Below are 24,822 nucleotides of genomic sequence, written 5' to 3' on the forward strand. Positions count from 1 at the left end.
GAAAATATGGTATCATGTCGCAAAAGTATGAATCTGAATGAATCTGAGTGAGTTTCAGAAGAAGCATGATGTGGCCTTCAAAGCTTTAAGTATTTGGTAAGAAGAAGCATGATGTAGCCTTCAAACTTAAAGTATGTTGAAGAGTTTGTAATTTGTTTTTTTTTAAAGAAATGAGATTGTATTTTTATTTAATTTTTGTAAAATGAGATTGTAATTTTTCCTGATTAACAATTGATGTTTTAAATTGAATTTAATGATATTAAATTAAATTAATTTTGCTTTGCATTTAGTTTGTTGTGTATTTTCTTTTTGTTTAATTATGATTTCATTTTTTATTCAGCCGAGTCAAAATTGGTCGGAAGCCTTTAAATGAACCGGAACATTATGTGTAATGAGCAACTAATTTTTGACAAACTCAAAGGTTATAGCAACTAATTTCAGACAAGCTGAAAGTTTGCACCGACTAAAATCTTGTACATCCAATACCCTTGAGCAACTTATTATTGGTCAGTTAAGTTGCTCTAAACCTTTGTCAACGTAACATATTACTCGCTAAGATGGTTGAAATAAATTTAGGGCAACTCACTCTAGGATAATTGGAATAAACTGAAAGCAAGCATATTTGTTAATCGTTGATGGTAGTTGAAACATTCTTAGAGCGAGTGCCTAGCTGCTCTAGACCTATAGAGATCCCACCTTTTGCAACTCAAGAGCGAGAGCCAAATTAAGTCTCTCTAAGGGTTAGTGCGACTTAATATGGGCTTTTGCAACCAAAATTGCCCGGTTGCTTAATCCAGTTTTTCTTGTAGTTCGAGTCTTATAAACAAAAGTGAATTTGTATGGATCAGTGTTTGAGAGCAATAGAATTTTCATTTCCATAAACCACAATGAGTGTTTGTGAGCCTATTTTCAAATCTTAGCCAAACCCATTTAGCCATTAACCCCAAAACCATTTCCAACAAAGTGGTAGGTATCAGAGCCATAAGATCCTAATGGCTAGTGAAATGTTTCCTTTTCATGTCCCTAAACTCACTAAAGATAACTATGAAAATTGGAGCATCCAAACATACACAATGAGGATTCCATCCATAAGATCCTTCCTTCTTCGGTGAATCAAGTTCGCTACAAGGCAAGGTTAGTTGCAAAAGGTTATGCCCAAAGAGAAGGGATTGACTACAATGAGGTGTTCTCTCCGGTGGTAAAACACTCATCAATCCATATTTTGTTGTCCTTGGTAGCACAATATGATTTAGCAGCTAGATGTTAAGACAACGTTCTTACATGGGGATCTAGAAGAAGAGATCTATATGACTCAGCCGAGTGGGTTCAAGGTTGCTGGAAAAGAAGATTGTGTATGTAAACTGAAGAGATCATCGTACGGGCTAAAACAGTCTCCAAGACAATGGTACAAGCGATTTGACCAGTTTATGATAGGCCAAACATACACAAGAAGTTACTATGACCATTGTGTATACTTTAAGAAGATACGTGATGGGTCTTTCATATATTTTCTATTGTATGTCGATGATATGCTGATTGCATCGAATAACAAGAAAGAGATTGATAATTTGAAGAACAAGTTGTCATCTAAGTTTGAGATGAAAGATCTGGGAGAAGCTAAGAAGATTCTTGGCATGGAGATTCAACGTGACAAAGAGAAGGATAAAGTTTGTTTGTCTCAAAAGGCATATTTGAAGAAAGTGTTACAGAAGTTTGGTGTCTACGAAGGAATTAAATCTGTAAGTACTCCCCTTGATGCTCATTTTAAGTTGAATGCTCGTATGTCTCCCACTACTGAACAAGAGCAAAAGCATATGGCCCAAGTACCATATGCTGAAGCTGTTGGTAGCTTGATGTATACGATGGTATGTACAAGGCCGGATATTTCACATGCAGTTAGTATGGTCAGCCGATATATGCATCGTCCTGGTAAGGGACATTGGCATGCGGTGAAATGGATTTTGAGGTATCTTTATGGTACGGTTAATGTTGGCTTGGAGTTTCTGAAAGATAGAAGTAACAATCAGTTGTGTGTTGGGTGTGTGGATTCTGACTATGCTGGTGTTTTGGACAAAAGACGTTCAACTACAGGGTATGTATTTACCGTAGTAGGGGCACCAGTAAGCTGGAGATCAATCTTGCAGTCTACTGTGGCACTTTCAACTACGGAGGCGGAGTATATGGTAGTGACTGAAGCATTTAAGGAGGCTATATGGTTTTAAGGTTTGCTAGATGATTTAGGAGTTGTGCAAAACCAACTGCATGTGCATTGTGATAGTCTAAGTGCAATTTATTTGGCTAAGAATCAAGTGCATCATGCTAGAACCAAACATATAGATGTACGATTTCACTTTGTGAGCGAAATTCTTTAAGATGAAGACATTCTACTTGTGAAGATCAATACCAAAGACAATCCAGCTGATATGTTGACTAAAGTAGTATCTGGGATAAGGTTTCGACATTGTTTGAAATTGATCCACATCCTTCCAGTTTTGTGAAAGGCTCTTTTTGGGGTAAAGGTTCTTATGAACCTGGTGGAGGTCTTCTAGCAAGGCCATTTAAGAGAACTACGGTTGGGTTTGATTCCTATTGGGATACGTAGGCAGCTAAAGATGGTTCAATCGATGTTTGAAGATGGAGGTAATTTTGTCTATTGATCGTCTCATGCATGAATGCATGATCCGAGGTGGATAATTTTTGATGGGATGGTCAAGGACTAAGATTAGGAAATCTAGTTGGTTAAGGAAACCAAGTACTTGTGTCCTAAGTATAGAAGCTTAAGAGGTTTGTTATTAGAGCTAAGTTAGGAAACCTTATACTTCTAGGAAAGTATTCCTTGTTAAGGAATGTGTCTACTCCTATTGATGTGTATAAATAGCCATAGAGAGAACTAGAGAAAAACACACCAGAACTAAGTAGGAGTTCTCTTCTTCTCTTTTAAAGGCTTTGTATATTCCAACCTATATGGTGATATATAAAATTGCTTATTCCTTCCCGAGGATTAAACCTCGTTAAATACTTGTTCTTCTTTTTTATGTGATTGTGTTCTTGGCGATATTGAGATACCTCATATTAGTGCAAACCTAACACTTCCGCAGGCTTTGGCGCAACAGTCTGTTCATGAGCAGTATACGTGATGACGAACATGATTGAATTTGTTAAACTTCTACTCCATCATGCCTCTAATTAAGTCGGGGAGTTTCAAATAGGAAACAATGATGCAAGAACATTACAAACAATACTACAGAATCTCGAGACATAAGAATCTCCATATGAAAGGCATCTATTGCGCAGATTTAGAAGAAAATATCAATCTAGTTGAAACACAAAATAGGATAATGCTTTTATTTGGGCTGTAGGAAGGACTTCGCAAACCTACACTGGTATCAGGTCATCTTCCACACCAAATTAGCTGCAGTGCTTTCAACAATGTTGATCCAACGGGCACTCCTGATTCAAAAGTCACAATTGCATAACGGATTAAACTCTATTGATGGCAAAAATTCCATAAAAACTTCCTCCGGGATATTACGGTTCACATTTCTAGTCATCCCTTTTTCATTCATTTGCATCAAATATGGTTTCATCTTACACCAAGAAGTACAACTCACAAATCTAAGCTAGCGGCCAGGGCTAATGGACCTGACTTTACTTCCACCAAAATTCTCCATATGATTACTTGCAGGTAAAGATGACCTGTGATATAACCTATTTTATCTTCATGAGAAGGTACCTTGGTTACTATCAGGCATCAGCTTTGACGAAGATTGAAATTGCTGATCACCGCCGTAACGAAAAACAAATAAAACAGCTAACGCTGATGCAATTGCACCAAAATTCCCTGTCTACCTGCCTACAAATTTTGCGGAAGTTATTGATCATTCGTATTTTCCATTTTTTCATTAGAGTCAAACACCCCAGTAATGCACCGGGTCTTAGAAAATGAGATATCAGATGAAGATCATGATTATTATGAAAAAGATGCCTATAGATAGGAAAATCTTACCCATGCAAAGTTGGCGCACCTAATACCTGTCACAGAGAATAAGCTCACATCCTTCAAATGTATCAGTATTATCAGAAACGGCAACAGCTAGATAATTTCAAGCAGAAGTACAATTTTAGTTTTTTATTTACTACCTCACATATTAACCTTAAGAATGGATCAGCCAGGGCAGGGGTTCCAGGAGAATTCTGGGATAAATAGCGAGATCCAGAAAAAGACGCCAGAGATGAAGAAGCGGATGCCCCACTATGAGCTCTACCCCAGCTTTCCAATTCATAATCATCACTTGATTCCTCCACTCTAGCATCTTTCGATGCATTTAAGATATCCTTTCCATCTCCCAATAAGAAAGATGTTCTTTCAATCTCTTGCCAAGTCTGAACCTTATGGTTGCTCAGCCTAGATCTCTTCCTAGCCGAATGGCTTCTATTTACTTTCTTGAATACGAAGAATCATTTCCAGAGCAGTTTGTCGAGGAGTTAATCAATTAGAAATAGAACTGGTGGCAGTGGACATTAAATATCGAAGATTCATGCAAATACTTAAACAGATTTGTTGAAAAAATCATCATTTAGCTTGAAAAAAATCGGTGTCAAAAATAATGACTAGTTTAGTGATAGTATCTTGACTCACAATTTCCATGAAGCTTATGATCATTTACAACTTCGAAAGCCCACCAATGTTGTCAAAGATGCATTCATATTATGTATATGAATTGTGAACTTCTGTCAATTTTTCTGGCTCTCCCAATTCTGCATGGTACTTAAATCACCATTGAACCCGCTGTTGGTATCATCCGTGGATCAAGAAATAAGTGAAAACGGACCTTGCTAATAAGGTACCGTTATATTATTTTCAACCATCCATAAAGGTAGCATCCATCAAGCCCCAACAAAACAATTTCACTCGCATAGGCCATTGTTACCGCCTGAAAACACCAACAACAAAACTCGCAGAAGCCATTATTAATTCACATCACATGACCTAAGCATTTGCATGATTCCCGTTGAACTGAGTCTCACTTGCTGACAAATGTTGAAAATTTAAATCACAAATTCAGTTTATTATACCTCCCATTTTCGATCACAATTTTTCACATCAAGACATAACCATCACCAACCGTCTTTTTCACAATGTTAGAGGCAGATCTGCGCTTTCCAACGACAGCTTCAAAAAAGCAAAAATACAGTTTACATCATTCGTGGATACATTTTTTTATTTAAAAACAACTTAATAATGCACCATCTGCATCACCTGTATAATATGTAGTATCATTCTTCCTCCTAGAAACATCACCCAAAGACAGGAATTCAAAAACTTTTGTTGGAAATGTTTTTGGGTCATCATTAAGCTTTTCTGTCTTTGCAAGCCTATTCAGCCACATAACATACTCAAAAGAAACAATACGGTAACCAGCTGTTGGTTTGCGACACTAAATCTTCGAATATAATTACACACATCCTTCCTTAATCTTTCCCAGGACAACTGCACGTGATCCTAGATAGAACTTCTAGGTTAAAGGATTAACTACTAGGATTAACTAAAGAGAAGAGAGACAAGATTAAACAAGACTGTTTTTAATTGATTTCAATATATAGAATATACAAAGACTGAATGCATATATATGCATAACTAACTTGAGGGCTAAGATACAATCTTTCCCAAATAAAGACAATTCCCTAATATACAGAGATTTTCAAATATACAAGTTGTGTTATCTTGAGAGTTAAGTCACGTTGTGTTAACACCCTCCCGCAAGCGTAACGGGTTATCTTGAACCGTAAGCTTGAACCTTAAAAGAGAAAACCGATCACTAGAAAGTGGTTTGGTGAATATGTCCGCAATTTGATCTTTAGAAGATATAAAACGGACATCAAGAAGCTTGGAAGCTACTTGATCACGAACAAAGTGGTAATCAATTTCTATATGTTTCGTCCGAGCATGAAATATAGGATTAACTGTGAGATAAGTTGCACCAAGATTATCACACCATAATATGGGAGGAGAGCGTGTGGATATACGAAGCTCAGAAATAAGTGACTGAATCCACATTATTTCGGCAGTAGCAATAGCAAGTCCTCGATATTTAGCTTCAGTACTAGAACGAGAAACAGTCTTTTGCTTACGAGCACTCCAAGAAATAATGTTACCACCCAAATAAACACAATATCCACTTGTAGAACGACGATCATCAAGAGAACCAGCCCAATCAGAATCAGTATATGCACTGAAAGATAATTGTAAAGAAGGGGATGGCTTAAGAAGTATACCAAACGTACTTGTATGCTTTAGATAACGAAGAATACGTTTAACTAACCCCCAGTGAAACTCTGTAGGAGCATGCATAAATTGACAAACCTTATTGACAGCAAATGCAAGATCCGGACGAGTAAAAGTTAAATATTGCAAAGCTCCAACAATGCTACGATATTCAGTAGCATCTGTTAATAAAGTGCTACGATCAGAGGAAACATCACCGGAAGTACTTAGCGGAGTAGTAATTGGTTTAACGCCATCCATTTTTACTCGAATAAGAAGATCTTGAGCATAACGATGTTGCGAGAGAAAGAGCCCCGAAGAAGTACGAATTGCCTCAAATCCCAAGAAAATAGGATAATTGACCAAGATCTTTAATTGCAAATTCTTGCTGTAAACGAGAGAGAATAGAGGAAATACCTGTAGTACTAGAGCCAGTGACAATAATATCATCCACATACACCAACAAATAGATCACACCATGAGTCCCAGTATGAATAAACAAGGACGAATCACACTTGGAAGTAACAAAACCAATTTGCAACAAAAAATTGCTAAGTCTGTGATACCACGCACGAGGAGCCTGTTTAAGTCCATAAAGAGAACGATGTAATTTGCAAACATGTGTAGGAAAACGAGAATCAACATAACCAGGAGGTTGTTTCATGTAGACTTCCTCTTGAAGTTCTCCATGAAGAAAAGCATTCTGCACATCAAGTTGATGAATGGGCCAATTGGAGGATAAAGCCAATGTAAGAATAATACGAATAGTGCATGGTTTAACAACCGGACTAAACGTTTCAGAGTAATCAATTCCTTCTTGTTGATTGTATCCTTTGGCAACTAAGCGAGACTTACGACGTGCAATGGTACCATCTGGATTACGCTTGATTCGAAAAACCCACTTACAACCAATAACATTCATAGAAGGATGATACGGGACTAAGGACCAAGTACCATTTCGAAGTAATGCATTGACCTCATCGTCGGATGATGTACGCCAGTCAGGGTCCTTATGAGCTTGAGAAATGCAGGATGGTTCAAGAACTGAATCACAGATGAGAGCATATCGTGAATTTGGTTTGAAAATACCATCTCGATCTCTTGTAGTCATCGGGTGTGTAACAGGGGAAGCATCTGTTGAAGTTACAGATTGAGCAGCAGAAGAAGACGGCAACGAAGCAGGAACAGAAGACAATGAACTGACAGAATCAGGTGTTGGCGACAGCGGAAGAACATCAGCAGGTGATGGCTGAGAATGAGAGACAGAAACCGGCAGCGAATGATTGGAGAATGATGCTGGCGGCTGAGAAGTAACAGCAGGTGACGGCTGATGATTAGAGACAGAATTTGACGGCTGATGATTGGAGACAGAGTTTGGCGGCTGATGATTGGAGACAGGGTTTGGCGGCTGATGATTGGAGATAGAGGTTGACGGCTGATGATTGGAGTCTGGCAGCTGATGATTGAAAACTGGCGGCTGATGATTGAATTTTGGCGGCTGATGATTGGAGGCTGGCGGCTGATGATTGGAGACTGGAGGCTGATGATTAATAGGCACTAATGACGGCACAAAATTATGAAGATCAGAGAAGGGAAGATTTACCTGTGAAGGAGTCGACGACGGCGAAGGTGACGACGCAGATGCAAAGGGAAAGGTAGTCTCATCAAAAACAACATGTCGACTGATGTATATTCGACCCGTAGGAATATGAAGACACTTATAACCCTTATGCGAGGGGCTATAGCCAATGAAAACACATGGAGAAGACAAAGCATCCATCTTATGAGACCTATACGGACGCAAGTGAGGATAACATAGACAGCCAAATATACGAAGAGAAGTGTAATCAGGTGAAATACCAAAAAGAGCTTCATATGGAGAAGAATTATTAACGGAAGTCGAAGGGACACGATTCATCAAATAACAGGCAGTGTAAAAGGAGTCATACCAATATGAAGACGGCACAGAGGCCATGTTAAGAATAGTAAGTCCAGTTTCACGAATATGACGATGACGACGTTCAACCAAACCATTTTGTTCAGAAGTATGTGGACATGAAAAACAATGAAAAATTCCAAGTTCTTGAAGATGTGGAGTTAATTTGCGATATTCCGCAGCATTATCAGATTGAAATATTTTTATCTTTCGACCAAAAAGATTTTCAACATGCTTTTGAAATAAGAAAAAGATAGAGAAGACATCAGATTTTTGAGACATAGGAAACATCCAAGTAAAACGACTATACGCATCAATGAATATAATATAATATTTATATCCTTCATTAGATAAAATATGAGAGGGTCCCCATACATCGGAGAGAATTAAATCTAATGGATTCAAATAAACTGTTGTACTGGATTGAAAAGGTAATTTATGACTTCTATGCTCATGACAAAAGGAACAAAAGCTGATAGTTTGATTTGAAACTGGAAGAGAAAACTGAGAAATAACTTTGCGAACTGTGCGCATCATTGGATGACCCATTCTAGCATGCCAGGCTTGTAAACTAGCACGTTCTCCTATGTAGGCCTGAGGAACTGGAGATGAAACATCAAGTTGATAGAGACCACCCTTCCTAATGCCGCGAAGAAGAACCTTCCCGGTACATCGATCCTTCACAAGACAAAAGTTCGGTTGAAATTCAAATAAGACATTGTTATCAGTAGTGAAACGAGAAACAAATAAGAGATTATGAGAGATTTTGGGTGTAAAGAGGACATTACGAAGCTGCAACTTACGGTTGGGAGTCCCTAAAATTGAGGAACCAACATTAGAAATTGGTATAGAAGAACCATTACCCATCTGAATTTGATCAGGACCAGTATACTCAGTAGGAAATTGAAGACGAGAGAAATCATTGGTAATGTGATCTGTAGCACCACTATCAGGCGTCCAAGAAGGTGATGATGAAAACCCAGGTCCATAGGAAGCATAAGCCCGAGGTGCAGAGGATGGTGGTTGACGCCTAGGTGGTCGGAAACTCTTGTCATAACGGTTCCAGCAGTCTTGGGCCTCATGATTTTTACGCCCACAAAGTTGACAACGAGGAGAAGAAGAATCAGAGATTATAGGCCCACGTTGATTGTCAGGTGAAGCAGGCCCACGTTGATTCTGAAAACGAGTAGGCTGAGATGAACCAGGCCCATGGTGACTTTGATTTATGTTGTTACCAGTAGAGCGAGAAGAAGATGACTGAGAGTTGGGTGCTGAAGATGATCCAGATGATGAAAAGGAATGATACGAAGATTGTCGATTCTGGGCAGCGAGATTAGCAACTGGTTGAGAGTTGGAAAGCTTTGTCTGTTGATCAATACGTAGTTCAAATGTCAGGAGAAAAGTGAGAAAATATTCAACAGACAACGAGCTCATCGTGGTGGTTAATGATGTGACAATAGCATCATAGGTACTGTCCAAGCCAGCTAACAGACAATGACGAAACTCTTTGTCTGTGACAGTGGTATCTGCTGCTGCCAAGCTATCCACAAGATCACGAGCACGGTCTATGTATTGACGCATAGTTTGAGAACCTTTCCGTAATGCTCGCAGTTCACAGTGAAGATGATGAACTTGAGCATCAGATTTAGAGCCATAAAGAGATTCCAGAGATGACCAGATTTCTTTGGACGTTGTTAATCGATGGACATGACGAAAAGTAGCTGGGGTAAGAGAAGAAAATAGACAACTAACTAGGAGTTTATCCTGTTTTCTCCAGGAAAGATAGGCAGGGTTTGGGAGATCAGCAGTAAGCGTTTCTGGAGGGCATGGAGTTGCACCAGTGACATAACCATCCAAGTCATGTCCCTGAAGGTAAGGAAGAAACTGAGCACGCCACAAGGAGTAATTGGTATCGTCTAGCTTTACGGTGATCATGTGATGTGGCTGAGAGAACTGAAAAGAAGACATCGTAGAGGACTGCAGGGAAGACATGGTAGAATTGATTATAGCAGAAGCTGAAGAAGAGGCTGTAGAAGATGTGGTTGATGATTCTGTCATGACTGAAATAGGATCGACTAACCTAATGATACCAAGATAGAACTTCTAGGTTAAAGGATTAACTACTAGGATTAACTAAAAAGAAGAGAGACAAGATTAAACAAGACTGTTTTTAATTGATTTCAATATATAGAATATACAAAGACTCAATGCATATATATGCATAACTAACTTGAGGGTTAAGATACAATCTTTCCCAAATAAAGACAATTCCCTAATATACAGAGATTTCCAAATATACAAGTTGTGTTATCTTGAGAGTTAAATCACGTTGTGTTAACAATCCTTTCCCACCTTAGCATGAATCTGATTTCCCTGTAATGGATATAATTACATTTAAAAATTAAAGCAGCCCAGCAGCTAGTCAGTATACATACATCAGAGGGCATTAGATACTCACCACATGATCCATAAGATAATCTCAAGACCCCATACTTTCCCAATATTTTGTTGGAAAACGATTAATAAAAAAATAATTTTTTAAAGTTTTAATAAAAAATTATAATTTATTGTTTTATTTTGTGAATGAAACTTTTTAGTCCCACATCGTGGAGTTTCCAATTTTTAGTAGTTTTAAGAAACTATATAAACCTTTTAGTCCCACATCGGGGAGTTTTTCTTCTTAAGTTGTATTTGTCAATTATATAAAGAAATTCACTACTTTTGTAAAATCTATGTGAAAGGGGTTGCTCTATATTTTAGAGGGACCCCTAAGGGAAAATATTTTATAGCGGATTTTAAGCATTCGCGATTTTCCTTAACGGTTTTTTCGGAGTTGCCAAGCTCAAGTTGAGCATCTACTACATATGCTAGTAGTAGGTGTATTAGGGTGTTTTATCCTGGAGATATCCGTCCTGTGAGGGCTATAGCATCACTCTTGAGTATAGCCGGGCGCTAATGTCTTAAGGACAACGTGTTGAACACGTGACTCACTCTATTTTCCAAAGTTTTGCCTTGTTGCTGTTGCGGAGATACGGGGAGCTTGTTCGTTTCGTCAAAGCAATCACTTCCATTATAAAGGAGCTAAGTATCAATAACTTTTGCTTATTTGATTTTTCTTTGTTTTTGATTATTGCACCCAACAATCTTAAGACATTAGCGTTTGTAATAATCGAAAACGATCGATTGGTTTGTGAATCATGGATGTTAATTGTGGAGTGAAAAAACAAAAACGAATTTCTGGCCAGCTGTAGAATTTCAATTTTATCTTTTAATCTAGAAGTAATTTCGATGAACCCTTTTGACACAACGTAGTAGACATCCTTATAGTTACCCGCGTAAAATTTCAGAATATTTGGAGTTGTAAAAGTATTTTTTTGATATTTTACAAAACAGAAAAACGTTTCTGAAAAATTCTGACGAGCAGAAAATTGTTGTTAACTAAATTAATTTTTGTGGGGTAACCATGAGTTTTTTGAAACGCTGATTCAAACGAAGTTTGTATATAGATGTTATCTTCAAAACTCATATTTTACTTTCTGATTTGGAATTGTGATTTGTGAATAAAGGTGTCATCTCCAAGGGACATGGCTAATAGCCGCATGTGGTTGGAAACAAATCTTCCAAAGATGGCAAAGGTGAGAACATCGAACGCAACTCTAAGCATGGTCTTCATGATAAAGGTATATCTCGTAAACCTGAATCCGGAATTACTTTAGTTAAGGGTGAGTGTTATGTTTGTAAAATTCTGGCCACGCGGCAGTAAATTGTAGACAACATAAAAACCTTAATAAGTAGAAAGTTAATGCTAATTTAGTTGAAACAAACTAGAACGAGTTTGGTGGCATGATGTCGGAAGTTATTTTAATAACCAATGTGAGAGACCAGTAGGTGGACTCTGGAGCCACCAAGAATGTTTGTTGAAACAGAGACCTGTTCACCTCCTATCATAGGATAGGGGATGTCGAGAAACTCTTATTGAGTAACTCATATGCAATAGAGGTTGCATAAAAGGAAAAGGTCGAGCAGAAGCTCATATCTGTAATATTCTCACATTGAATGAAGTTTTCATGTTCCGAGCATATGCGAAAATCTTGTATCTTGTTCTGTTGTAGATGGAAAAATATTTAAGATCTTAATTGAATCTGGAAAACTTGTTGTAACTAGGCAGTGATTTTTTAAGCAAGAGTTATAGGACTTTGGGTCTATATAAGCTTAACGGAAAAACTGATGATGTGAACGTAGTTGATTCTTGTGATATCTTTGTGTGATTGATTGTTTTACGTGGTAGACTTGGAACCGTAAACTTATAAGTCAATGCTTAACTGGCTAGCATAGGCTTCGTACCCAAATTTAGTTTGGATTTTGAACACAAAAGTGAAATCTGTGAAGAATCAAAATATGCTATAAAATCTTTTAGCACAAATGTTCAGAGTAATTCTAAGCCTTTAGAATTAATTCAGTTAGGCCTAGTTGACATGAGTTCAACCCAAAACCACTGTGGTAAAAGATGGTTATAACTTCCGTAGATGATTGTACGAGGTACTATCTTGTATACTTGCTTAGGATAAGGATGACGCCTTAGAAGCCTTAAGATGTATAAACTTGAAGTTGGAAACCAATTAGAAGCCTTGAACATAACAACCGTATCCTTAAGGAGATGATAATTTCCATGTTGATTAGTTCAGGATTACCTGCGGCCTTGTGGGGGGAGGCAGTCCTCTTAACTAGTATATCCTGAATAAAGTACCCTTTTAAGAATCAGATGAAACTCCATATGGTTTATGGAACGGTAGATGACCTTCTTATGAATGTGTCAAAGTGTGGGGGCGTTTGACTAAGATTGTAATTCCTCTTCCTAAAAGAACTAGATTGAAACCAAAAATGTTGATTGTGTTTTCGTATAGGGTATATTGAGTATACTTCTACAAATAGATTTTTGGTTGTGTGTTCTGATTTTTTCTGACATTGGTGTGAATATTATTACGGAATCTAGGGATGCTGAGTTCTTTGAACATGTTTATTCTAAACCTGTACCTCATTAGAGATGTGTTGTTGATCCCCTAGATTTATCTTCAAATAGTCAGAACTTATTTTAAAGGAAGATGAAGTTGATGTTGAGCCTAAGAGAAGTAAAATAATTAGACTTGAGACTTCTTATGAAACCGACTTCATAACATGCCTAGCTTAGTCTGAGCCACAGACTTGTAAAGAAGCCTTAATATCTACTGAAACCCCATTCTGGTAAGAAGCTTCATTTAGTGAAATGGACTCAGTCCGTTGGAACCAGACTTGGGAGCTTGCTAGTTTACCTCCAGGTTGTAAGACCATGGGATGTAAATGAGTCTTTAAGAGGAAACGATAGGTAGATGAAACTGTGGAAAAATATTAAGCTAAGTTGGTAGCTAAAGGCTATAAACTAAAAGAAGGTGTAGATTTCCTTGATTCTAATTCAATTGTGACGGAAATTACTTCCGTTGAGATACTAATTGTTATTGCTGCCATAAAGAACGTAGAGATACATCAGATGGATGTTAAGACAGCTTTTTCTAAAACCGTGAATTAGGTAAAGAAATTTACATAGATCAACCTGAAGACTTTGTAGTGAAAGGTTGTGAATACAAAGTTTGTAATTTGAAAAATCTTTGTATGGTTTTCAAATAAGCACGTAAACAGTGACATGGAAAATTTAATCATGTGATAATGGATAGTGGATTTAAATTAATGAATCTGACAAGTATGTCTACAAGTAACTTGTTAAGGATGTCTGTGTAATTGTATGCTTGTATGTTGATGATATGCTTGATACAAACATAGATGTGATCAATTCCACTAAAAACATGCACTGAATGAGAACATTGACTTGAAAGACTTGGGCCCTTTTGATGTAATCTTAGGGATGAGGATTAGAAGATAATCAAACATTTATAAGTCTTAGTCGTTCTCATTATGTTGAGTTGTGCTTAAGAGATACAATCAGTCTGATTGTAAACCTGCTTGTACTTCGTACGATTATTCTTGTAGTCTCAAGAAAAATAAGGGTAGTGGAGTATCTTAACTTGAATACTCAAAAGTTATAGGATGTCTGATGAATTTAATGAACTGTAAGAGTCCAGACATTGCCTATATTGTGAGTAAGTTAAGTGGATATAATTGTAGTCCAGAGCAAGAGAATTCAGATGCACTGAGTAGAGTATTATGGTACCTAAAATACTCTTTTGATTTATGAAAGGTATCTTGTTGTCCTTGGGACTTTATGATGCAAACTGGATAGTTGACTCAGAGGAGTCTAAGTCTACGAGTGGATATGGTTTCACTCTAACATGTGGGTTTGTTGTTGGAAGATTTCCAAACAAACATATCGCTCAATTCATTATGGAATCTGAGAGTATTGCGTTAGATAAAGCATGAGAGGGGGCCGAGTGCCTAAGATGATTTTTAGAAGACATTCCTCTTTGGCATAGGCCTGTGCCAGCTATATCTATACATTGTGTTAGCCAAGCTATAATAGTTAAAGCTAAGAAATAACTAATCTCAATCGGCGTTATTTCCATTGATTGGATAAAGTCCAAGGAGAATATCGCGCAATCTTTGACGAAAGGTTTGTACAAAGAGATAGTTAAAAATGCATCGAGGGGGTTGGGGCTTAAGCTCATATATTAAACTTGCCATGAAGGATACTCAACCTTGCTGACTGGAGATCCCATGATCAAGGTTTCGAATGAGACAACTAATTTGTGGTGGGTAAAGGTAAACACTATCAGAGATTTTCATTCTCTGTCCCTTCCCTATGGTGTAGACGTGATAGTGTGACTGCATGTGGAGGATGACTTTTTAATAAGTCTTAATGAGTTCTATAGTTTCAATTTAAGATTGAAGTGGGGTGTAGCAGTAACACTCTTTATGGAAACTCACCTATCTGAATGAGGAAGTGGGTCGCTTCCTGTGAGAATATGAGCTGATTCTCTAGAGCATTCTGAGAAACAGGATACGTCCAGGGCCAAAACGGACAAAACGGCACGAGCTTGGCAGCAATCTTGGAGATATCACCCGTGGTTGTTATCACGAATTACATCAAATGCTAGCAGTTCAAGACATAGTTCACTGTCTCTAGCAAGTAATTCTGGTAATATCTCACTAAGCAAAGGTTCAAGACCTCATGGACACCTCTGCCTAAAATGGTATTTCCTGCGTTTTTTATGTGATTTTCATTTTGATGGTTTTGGTATTACTGGAACTTAGGACCTAAAGGTCACTAAGGGTTCACTAGTTCATGCTTTTTCACTTTGGTGAAAGATACCTATAGTCTCACCATGTGAGAATTAAAGATGAAAGCTCTCAATACTATTATGATTTATGCAATCCATAGTATGACCCTGGGGTCAACACACTTTTGTGTGAGGGAGAGGACGTAGAAATGACTAGTATGATTTCAACACTTGCACGATCAGTCTGTTTGGATCGTGAGGTTGGGATGTTTATTTACCAAGATCTATCTGTGTTTTCATGTTTTATTGAGTTTTCATTCATGTGGGGGATTGTTGGAAAACGATTAATAAAAAATAATTTTTTAAAGTTTTAATAAAAAATTATAATTTATTGTTTTATTTTGTGAATGAAACTTTTTAGTCCCACATCGTGGAGTTTCCAATTTTTAGTAGTTTTAAGAAACTATATAAACCTTTTAGTCCCACATCGGGGAGTTTTTTCTTCTTAAGTTGTATTTGTCAATTATATAAAGAAATTCACTACTTTTGTAAAATCTATGGGAAAGGGGTTGCTCTATATTTTAGAGGGACCCCTAAGGGAAAATATTTTATAGCGGTTTTTAAGCATTCGCGATTTTCCTTAACGGTTTTTTCGGAGTTGCCAAGCTCAAGTTGAGCATCTACTACATATGCTAGTAGTAGGTGTATTAGGGTGTTTTATCCTGGAGATATCCGTCCTGTGAGGGCTATAGCATCACTCTTGAGTATAGCCGGGCGCTAATGTCTTAAGGACAGCGTGTTGAACACGTGACTCACTCTATTTTCCAAAGTTTTGCCTTGTTGCTGTTGCGGAGATACGGGGAGCTTGTTCGTTTCGTCAAAGCAATCACTTCCATTATAAAGGAACTAAGTATCAATAACTTTTGCTTATTTGATTTTTCTTTGTTTTTGATTATTGCACCCAACATATTTTTGTTTTCGAGTTTCCACATCTTTTAACACCAAACTTTCACAACTTTGTTAGTTGTCTTGCCTGGTTCAAGATCGATGAATGGTGTGTAAAATGTCCCTGCAGATTTGAATAACCATTAAAATCGTTGCTTATTCACCCGGTATCAATTTAATCCAAATCACAACTGGATGTATTAGTATATCCTAATATCGATAGTCTAACCCTAAAAAAGAATACAAAAAAATTAAAACACAACGAAACCACAAACGATTAATACCCGGAATCAATTTATTCAAAATCAACAACTGGTTGTATAAGTAGCCTAAAATGAATTAGCTAAAAAAGAAGAAAGAATGACTGCTCAATACTGTGTTTGAGCGTGAATATCCATGAACTCTGCGTAGCTTATATTCACCTATCTACCCTAAAACTCCACGCAATTTCCTCTTTTGTTTCCATTCAATAGAAGTGCAATTTGTATGTAAACATATCATTAACTGCCAATGATAGAATTTGTTTCCATATCCATTTGATAGACATGCAATAATATCATAGTTTGAAGAGAATTTTGGAAGTTTTTAGATTTTATTCTTGGTTTTCTGGATACTCACGTAAACTCGGCATTAATTTGTTTCCATTGAATAGACATGCAAAGTTACCATAGTTTGAATAGGATTTTTAGAAGTCGTCAGATTTTTATTCTCGGTTCTTTGACACTTCATTATATTTTTTGAAGTCGTTAGATCTTATTCTTAATTCTTTGGATACTGCATTATTTTTTTTAAATATGGAAATCCAGGATTTTTTTTCTTAAAGATTTCCTTTTTTTTTTTTTGTATATAGAATTTCACGGATTTTTTTTTCGTTTTTTTCGACAACCAATCCGAAGGACCAGATTCTATTATAATTATGTAAACGCGGTGTAAGAATCTGCTAAGTTGTCATTTGATTTGGAGCGTCAGATCGAGCCAATTCTATTAAAAATTAACGGACATGAAATTTAGGGGTATAAGTTGCTTTTCAGGCAATCGGGAGCAAGGGTTTTGTTCACCGGCCAATGAGAAAGGAGGTTATTACAACTCCTGAGGTGGTGTCAGAAATGGCCTGGGGTTTTTAGATTGTTGATGATTTTGAACCAAAAGTTGGACAAGTAGAAGAAAATACTCAAGATTTAACTAATATCATTTCTAACGTATGCTACAGATATATGATGGAAGTCGAACATTTTTTAAACTAATGTAACAACTAACGACACAGTTATGAAATTGTACGAACAAAGAAATTATAGAGGCAATAATAAATTGTGAGAATAAAAGTTAACCAAATAATAACAGTGTTATACAAAATATGTTATCAAAAGAGGCATTTGAACTTTGATGTAGTAAGCACCATAAAAAAATTACTTGCTATTACCTGTGTCCATTATTCATTTTGCCAAGTCTATGCATTATTACTTGACTTGGAAAAAAATCAACTTAAATTTTTTTATCTGGGAGTCCCGTGCATAGTAAAGCAGTAATGCAAGCCAATAAGGATAGTAAACAACATAAATGGATATATTTTCAGAACTGATTGCATGACACAAAACAAGGGCTGAACATGACATTATTAAGTTGAAGATTAACTTTAGTTAAGTGTAACAAGTGAGAGAGGCCATGAAAATATTCAAACACAGGCAAGCGACTCTATGTACTGATGAACATGACCCCGTGAGCCTGAGTTTGCAGTCATGGTGAGAGTTTTTGGATCGAAATAATAGATCTCCCTATAGCTCATCTCTTTCAGATCATAGGATATAAGTTGAGTAGCATTTATCAACAACATCAATTTTTTTGATGATTTCTCTTCGGCTTCCCCAAGAAACATTACCAACACACAATAATCGATGGTATTGTTATAATTCGTCACCGACTCTAGGTGGTATGCATTTATAATTCTTTCTAGGTCGACCTTGTATATAAGATTCCACCCACTGTAATCTTTCTCCATTTCGAAGATGCTGTAATTATCAGGACATGATCCAAGAGCCCCTACAAGATACAAATGATTTCTACACTCTCCAAGATATTTAATATACCACATATTATCATTACATACAGCTGGCAACGGCAGCGGCTTTACTAAATCTTGTTCGATATCAAAATACAGTGACGCTTCATCTTCCATGATCGAGAATTGCGAGATCCAATGCAAACAACCATTCCAAAACACACCTGGCCCAAGGAAACAGTTCCATAACGCACCTGGCGCCCTAGAGGAACTGAGACGACGTGCTGAAAAAGGACTCCCCGCAGATAACCTCCATGAGTTTGTTTTAGAGGAGTATATTTCGATATAATAAACATCATGTTCATAAAATTTCCCTATATCTATCCAGATGCAGATAACCTGATAGTGATCTGGAGACTTGATTGGATCAAAAGCTAAAGATACACTTTTAACTGCATTCCAATAATATTTGACGACATCTCTAAAGGGGGACCGAGGAAGAGCTTTGTATCGTTTTGTGGTTGGATTGTAAATGTAAATGTGGCGGATTACGATACGCGGCTCCTTGGACGTCTGAGATGTTATCCTAGTGCAACATAATAGACCATTACAAGAATGTTCTATTCTTAAGTTACTTTCATGAATAGGACCTTCCGAATTTCGCGGAGGCACTTCCACAAAATCTAGGGTTTATAGGGGGACTCCTCCGCCACCGGTAATAGCATCATCATTGTTAAGGAAGATAAAAGGAAATTCAAATTCTGGTTCATCAGGAGGAACTGAAGGACGTCTTAATTTCTGTATGAACAACCCAGTGATTTTAAAGCTGGTCTTCCGACAAGAATGATTCTTAGCGAAATATGGGTCAGATATTAAAAATAACCATTTTTTGGATACAGATTTGAAGATCAATAGAGATTTTACAGGTAGACATAATAGAATTTGTGATAAAACATCAGAATTGTTGGCTACTTTTGTCGCTGATAATGATGAAGAATTATTGTCCACAGGAATATTCATACCTGATGATGATGAAGAAGATAACATCCTGATCCAAACGCCGCAAATCAGAATGAATTCTCGTCCTGCCAGAAACCCTTTGTTTCCGGTTGTTAGAAATGAAACCTTAAATCAATTTAAATCTGATTTAACTACTATGTTTAGAAAAAAAACATCAATGCTTCTTTTCGTCTCTTCATAATCGTTTTTGATTTTCAATCTTCTTCCAATTTGTTTCTTTTAATGTGAATGGACTTGTTTGGGAGTAGAAGATACCTTCTGAACACCCTCGTCGTCCTCATCTGGTTCTAAAATAGCATAACTGTATTGTTTTCTGCCTGACATTGGAGCTACTTTTTCTCCTAACCATCCTATATCCTAGTTAATGCTTCTGAACACTAGTCGTCCTCATTTGAGAAAATACTGTTGAGCCGATCAATTTAAACTAAATAGAGATATGTGTTTAAAATAAACCCCTCTATGTACCCAGTGTTCTCCCAGCATATTGTCCCAGAGAAATTTATTGGGTGAAATAAATTCATGCACTGCGCGGATAGGCCTAAAACTCTACAGATAGGATGTTTAGTATTAGGAAATAATATAGGAAACTATAATTAGGAGATATAATTTAGCTTAGTTTGATTTATATTAGGAATTTGATATCTTGAGAATCAAGTCTTGTGTCTTGAGAACCAAGTCTTGTGATTGTATAAATAGTTTGAAGAATCCATGAAAAAGATATACCGAATTATTATCAATGTAGTCTATTACTTCTGCGCGTTTATGTTCCCCTCTCTCTTGCTCGATCCTTAACATGGTATCAGAGCTTTTGTGTCGGCCTTCAACTTGTCATTCTGGACCTTCCTCAATTTGAACACTTCCCTGCACCTTGATGGATGCACATGCTCTATTCTCACGTGAATCCTCTTCTTAAAAATATTTCCACGAACCTGCTTGTTGATTTCAACGCCGATGGCACGTTTGGTAACATTCCACACAATACCAGTACGACCATGATAAAACTTATGAGGCATACCCTTATGAATAGCACCATTCACTTTAATATCAACATAATCACCTTAAATATTATTATTATTTTTTTACATAAACCCTAAACCGAAAACTCTCTAACTTTCTCTCGCTCTCCTCTCTCCCTCTCACCTCGCTCTGATACCATGTTAAGGATCGAGCAAGAGAAAGGAGAGCATAAACGCGCACCAGTTGAAAATTGTTACATATGAAGAGAAGCGTGACTGAAGGATGTCACAGTTGTTACAGAAGCGCACCAGAAGAAAGGGTCACAGTTGTGACAGTGGGTGTGACGAAAGATTTGTAACAATAACAAGTGTGAGAGGTTCTGTTAAAGGTGTTGCCTAAAATGAATTAGCTAAAAAAGAAGAAAGAATGACTGCTCAATACTGTGTTTGGGCGTGAATATCCATGAACTCTGCGTAGCTTATATACACCTCTCTACCCTAAAACTCCACGCAATTTCCTCTTTTGTTTCCATTCAATAGAAGTGAATTTGTATGTAAACATATCATTAACTGCCAATGATAGAGTTGTTTCCATATCCATTTGATAGACATGCAATAATATCATAGTTTGAAGAGAATTTTTGGAAGTTTTTAGATTTTATTCTTGGTTTTCTGGATACTCACGTAAACTCAGCATTAATTTGTTTCCATTGAATAGACATGCAAAGTTACCATAGTTTGAATAGGATTTTTAGAAGTCGTCAGATTTTTATTCTCGGTGCTTTGACACTTCATTATATTTTTAGAAGTCGTTAGATCTTATTCTTAATTCTTTGGATACTGCATTATTTTTCTTTAAATATGGAAATCCAGGATTTTTTTTCTTAAAGATTTCCTTTTTTTTGTATATAGAATTTCACGGTTTTTTTTTTCGTTTTTTTCGACAACCAATCCGAAGGTCCAGATTCTATTATGATAATGTAAACGCGGTGTAAGAATCTGCTAAGCTGTCATTCGATTTGGAGCGTCAGATCGAGCCAATTCTATTAAAAATTAACGGACATGAAATTTAGGGGTATAAGTTGCTTTTCAGCCAATCGGGAGCAAGGGTTTCGTTCTGAGAAAGGAGGTTACTGCAACTGCCGACGTGGTGTCAGAAATGGCCTGGGGTTTTTAGGTTGTTGATGATTTTGATGTTTTTGAACCAAAAGTTGGACAACTAGAAGAAAATACTCAAGATTTAACTGATATCATTTCTAACGTATGCTACAGATATATGATGGAAGTCGAACATTTTTTAAACTAATGTAACAACTAACGACACAGTTATGAAATTGTACGAACAAAGAAATTATAGAGGAAATAATAAATTGTGAGAATAAAAGTTAACCAAATAATAACAGTGTGATACAAAATATGTTAGCAAAAGAGGCATTTGAACTTTGAAGTAGTAACCACCATAAAAAATTACTTGCTATTACCTGTTTCCATTATTCATTTTGCCAAGTCTATGCATTATTACTAGACTTGGAAAAAAATCAACTTAAATTTTTTTATCTGGGAACAAAACGATATAGACCCGTGCATAGTAAAGCAGTAATGCAAGCCAATAACGACAGTAAACAACATAAATGGATATATTTTCAGAACTGATTGCATGACACAAAACTAGGGTTGAACATGACATTATTAAGTTGAAGATTTACTTTAGTTAAGTGTAACAAGTGAGAGAGGCCATGAAAATATTCAAACACAGGCAAGCGACTCTATGTACTGATGAACATAACCCCGTGAGCCTGAGTTTGCAGTCATGGTGAGAGTTTTTGGATCGAAATAATAGATCTCCCTACAGCTCATCTCTTTCAGATCATAAGATATAAGTTGAGTAGCATTTATCAACAACATCAATTTTGTTGATGATTTCTCTTCGGCTTCACCAAGAAACATTACCCACACACAATAATCGATGGTATTGTTATAATTCGTCACCGACTCTAGGTGGTATGCATTTATAATTCTTTCTAGGTCGACCTTGTATATAAGATTCCACCAATGTAATCTTACTGGTGCCCCTACTACGGTAAATACATACCCTGTAGTTGAACGTCTTTTGTCCAAAACACCAGCATAGTCAGAACCCACACACCCAACACACAACTGATTGTTACTTCTATCCTTCAGAAACTCCAAGCCAACATTAACCGTACCATAAAGATACCTTAAAATCCATTTCACCGCATGCCAATGTCCCTTACCAGGACGATGCATATATCGGCTGACCATACTAACTGCATGTGAAATATCCGGCCTTGTACATACCATCGTATACAGCAAGCTACCAACAGCTTCAGCATATGGGACTTGGGCCATATGCTTTTGCTCTTGTTCAGTAGTGGGAGACATACGAGCATTCAACTTAAAATGAGCAGCAAGGGGAGTACTTACAGATTTAGTTCCTTCGTAGACACCAAACTTCTGTAACACTTTCTTCAAATATGCCTTTTGAGACAAACAAACTTTATCCTTCTCTTTGTCACGTTGAATCTCCATGCCAAGAATCTTCGTAGCTTCTCCAAGATCTTTCATCTCAAACTTAGATGACGACTTGTTCTTCAAATTATCAATCTCTTTCTTGTTATTCGATGCAATCAGCATATCATCGACATACAATAGCAAATATATGAAAGACCCATCACGTATCTTCTTAAAGTATACACAATGGTCATAGTAACTTCTTGTGTATGTTTGGCCTATCATAAACTGGTCAAATCGCTTGTACCATTGTCTTGGAGACTGTTTTAGCCCGTACGATGATCTCTTCAGTTTACATACACAATCTTCTTTTCCAGCAACCTTGAACCCACTCGGCTGAGTCATATAGATCTCTTCTTCTAGATCCTCATGTAAGAACGTTGTCTTAACATCTAGCTGCTAAATCATATTGTGCTACCAAGGACAACAAAATACGGATTGATGAGTGTTTTACCACCGGAGAGAACACCTCATTGTAGTCAATCCCTTCTCTTTGGGCATAACCTTTTGCAACTAACCTTTCCTTGTAGCGAACTTGATTCACCGAAGAAGGAAGGATCTTATGGCTGGAATCCTCATTGTGTATGTTTGGATGCTCCAATTTTCATAGTTATCTTTAGTGAGTTTAGGGACATGAAAAAGAAACATTTCACTAGCTATCAGTCCAACTATAGACAATTTCACCACCACTGGTAATGCTTGTTTCATGTGGGCTTTGTAACCATTCACCAGATCATCTAAAGTGTGCAAAATATAGAGCATCTACGCCAAGGTTTGAATAACGGGTCACGGCTCAGGTCACGGTCACTGGGTGTAAAAGTTATAATGTGTTTTGACGGGTGTGAATACGTTTCAGGCAAAAAAACATGTTATTTAAGAATATAACACGTTTTTATATATTATTTTAAAATAACGAGGGTTGTGACGGCGAAATAGAAAATAAAAAAAGTTTATAATCTGAGATTCCTATCTAACAGTTATAACGGGTCTAATAACGCTGTTACAACGTTTTTTAAATATTGTTATTTTATTCTTTTATTTTCAAAGTTTTTTTTGTAATTTTTTATTCCTTAACTTAGAAAATAAATAATTATGAAAAAATATTCTTATATTCTTTTTCCTCAAAAAACGGTTATAACTGGTGTGAAAACGGGAAAAATGGACTAAAAAACTCGTGTTAAAATGTTATTTAGAAGGAAAAAACGAAAAATTCAATTTTAGAAAAACAGTTATAACATGTGTTAAAACGGAAAAATAGTCCTAAAAAACTGTCGGTATTTCCTATTTATCGGTGTTATAATGTGTTTTGACCTATATTCTCTCTGCAAAAACACGAGACACGGGGAGTTCAAAGCCTAAAGATGTTTAAGGTCGATACTTTAAGAACACGCCGACCGTTGTTTGTTTTGTAAGCGCCGGCATGGTATTAGGATGAATAACCAGCCGAATTTTCATAACATCCATGGCGACTGTTAGACAATAACCAGGCCCGACAAGGTGTATTAACAAACCATGCCGGATTACATATAGCCGACATTGTCTTATACTTGTACCATGCCGACTTTAGGTCACAGAAACTTGATTTTCATTAGTTATAGCCGACATCTTTCTTGAATAAGACCCTACCGGCTGTTTTTTGGTCGGCTTGGTGAATCGTTATTACCATGCCGGCTACGTATTGGTCGGCAATGTATATATTCTCTACCTTGCCGGCTGTATTACCAGATTCAGGTTTCATTGTTTAGAATTTTCATATCTCTTATTTGTGTATTGTTTAGGTTCCCAGAGCCAAAAGTAGAAGATACCCCTTGTCTTGTTAACAATGCAGAAGAGTTATTACAATTTATTGACGCAATTTATCTCAATTTAGAAGACCCTAAAGATGAAACTGAAAAGAATTGCGCTGTAAGAAAGTTGCTTATGAGGGGTAAGGAAGATCCTGAAGAATTTTTAAGGTTTATGGATAG

At 36.8% G+C, this 24,822-nt stretch overlaps 1 protein-coding gene across 2 annotated transcripts; it reads right to left on the bottom strand.

Annotated features, from left to right (window-relative positions):
- Positions 1–16,383: 16,383 nt before the first annotated feature.
- Positions 16,384–19,665, bottom strand: LOC113299892. 2 transcript variants are annotated; one of them, XR_003335240.1, is made up of 2 exons: positions 19,370–19,665; positions 16,384–16,475 (listed from the first exon to the last, which is right to left on the bottom strand). XR_003335240.1 is itself a non-coding variant. In XM_026548989.1 (2 exons), the coding sequence occupies exons 1-2, from the start codon at positions 19,392–19,394 to the stop codon at positions 18,024–18,026; spliced, it is 633 nt and encodes a 210-aa protein (XP_026404774.1). In that variant the 5' UTR covers positions 19,395–19,637; the 3' UTR covers positions 17,894–18,023. The 2 variants fall into 2 exon arrangements, 1 of the variants encoding a protein (XP_026404774.1); XM_026548989.1 differs by lacking the exon at positions 16,384–16,475 and adding an exon at positions 17,894–18,631 and having other exon boundaries at positions 19,370–19,637.
- Positions 19,666–24,822: the final 5,157 nt, after the last annotated feature.

Source organism: Papaver somniferum, chromosome 7 (assembly GCF_003573695.1).
Source record: "Papaver somniferum cultivar HN1 chromosome 7, ASM357369v1, whole genome shotgun sequence".
Lineage (NCBI taxonomy): Eukaryota > Viridiplantae > Streptophyta > Magnoliopsida > Ranunculales > Papaveraceae > Papaver > Papaver somniferum.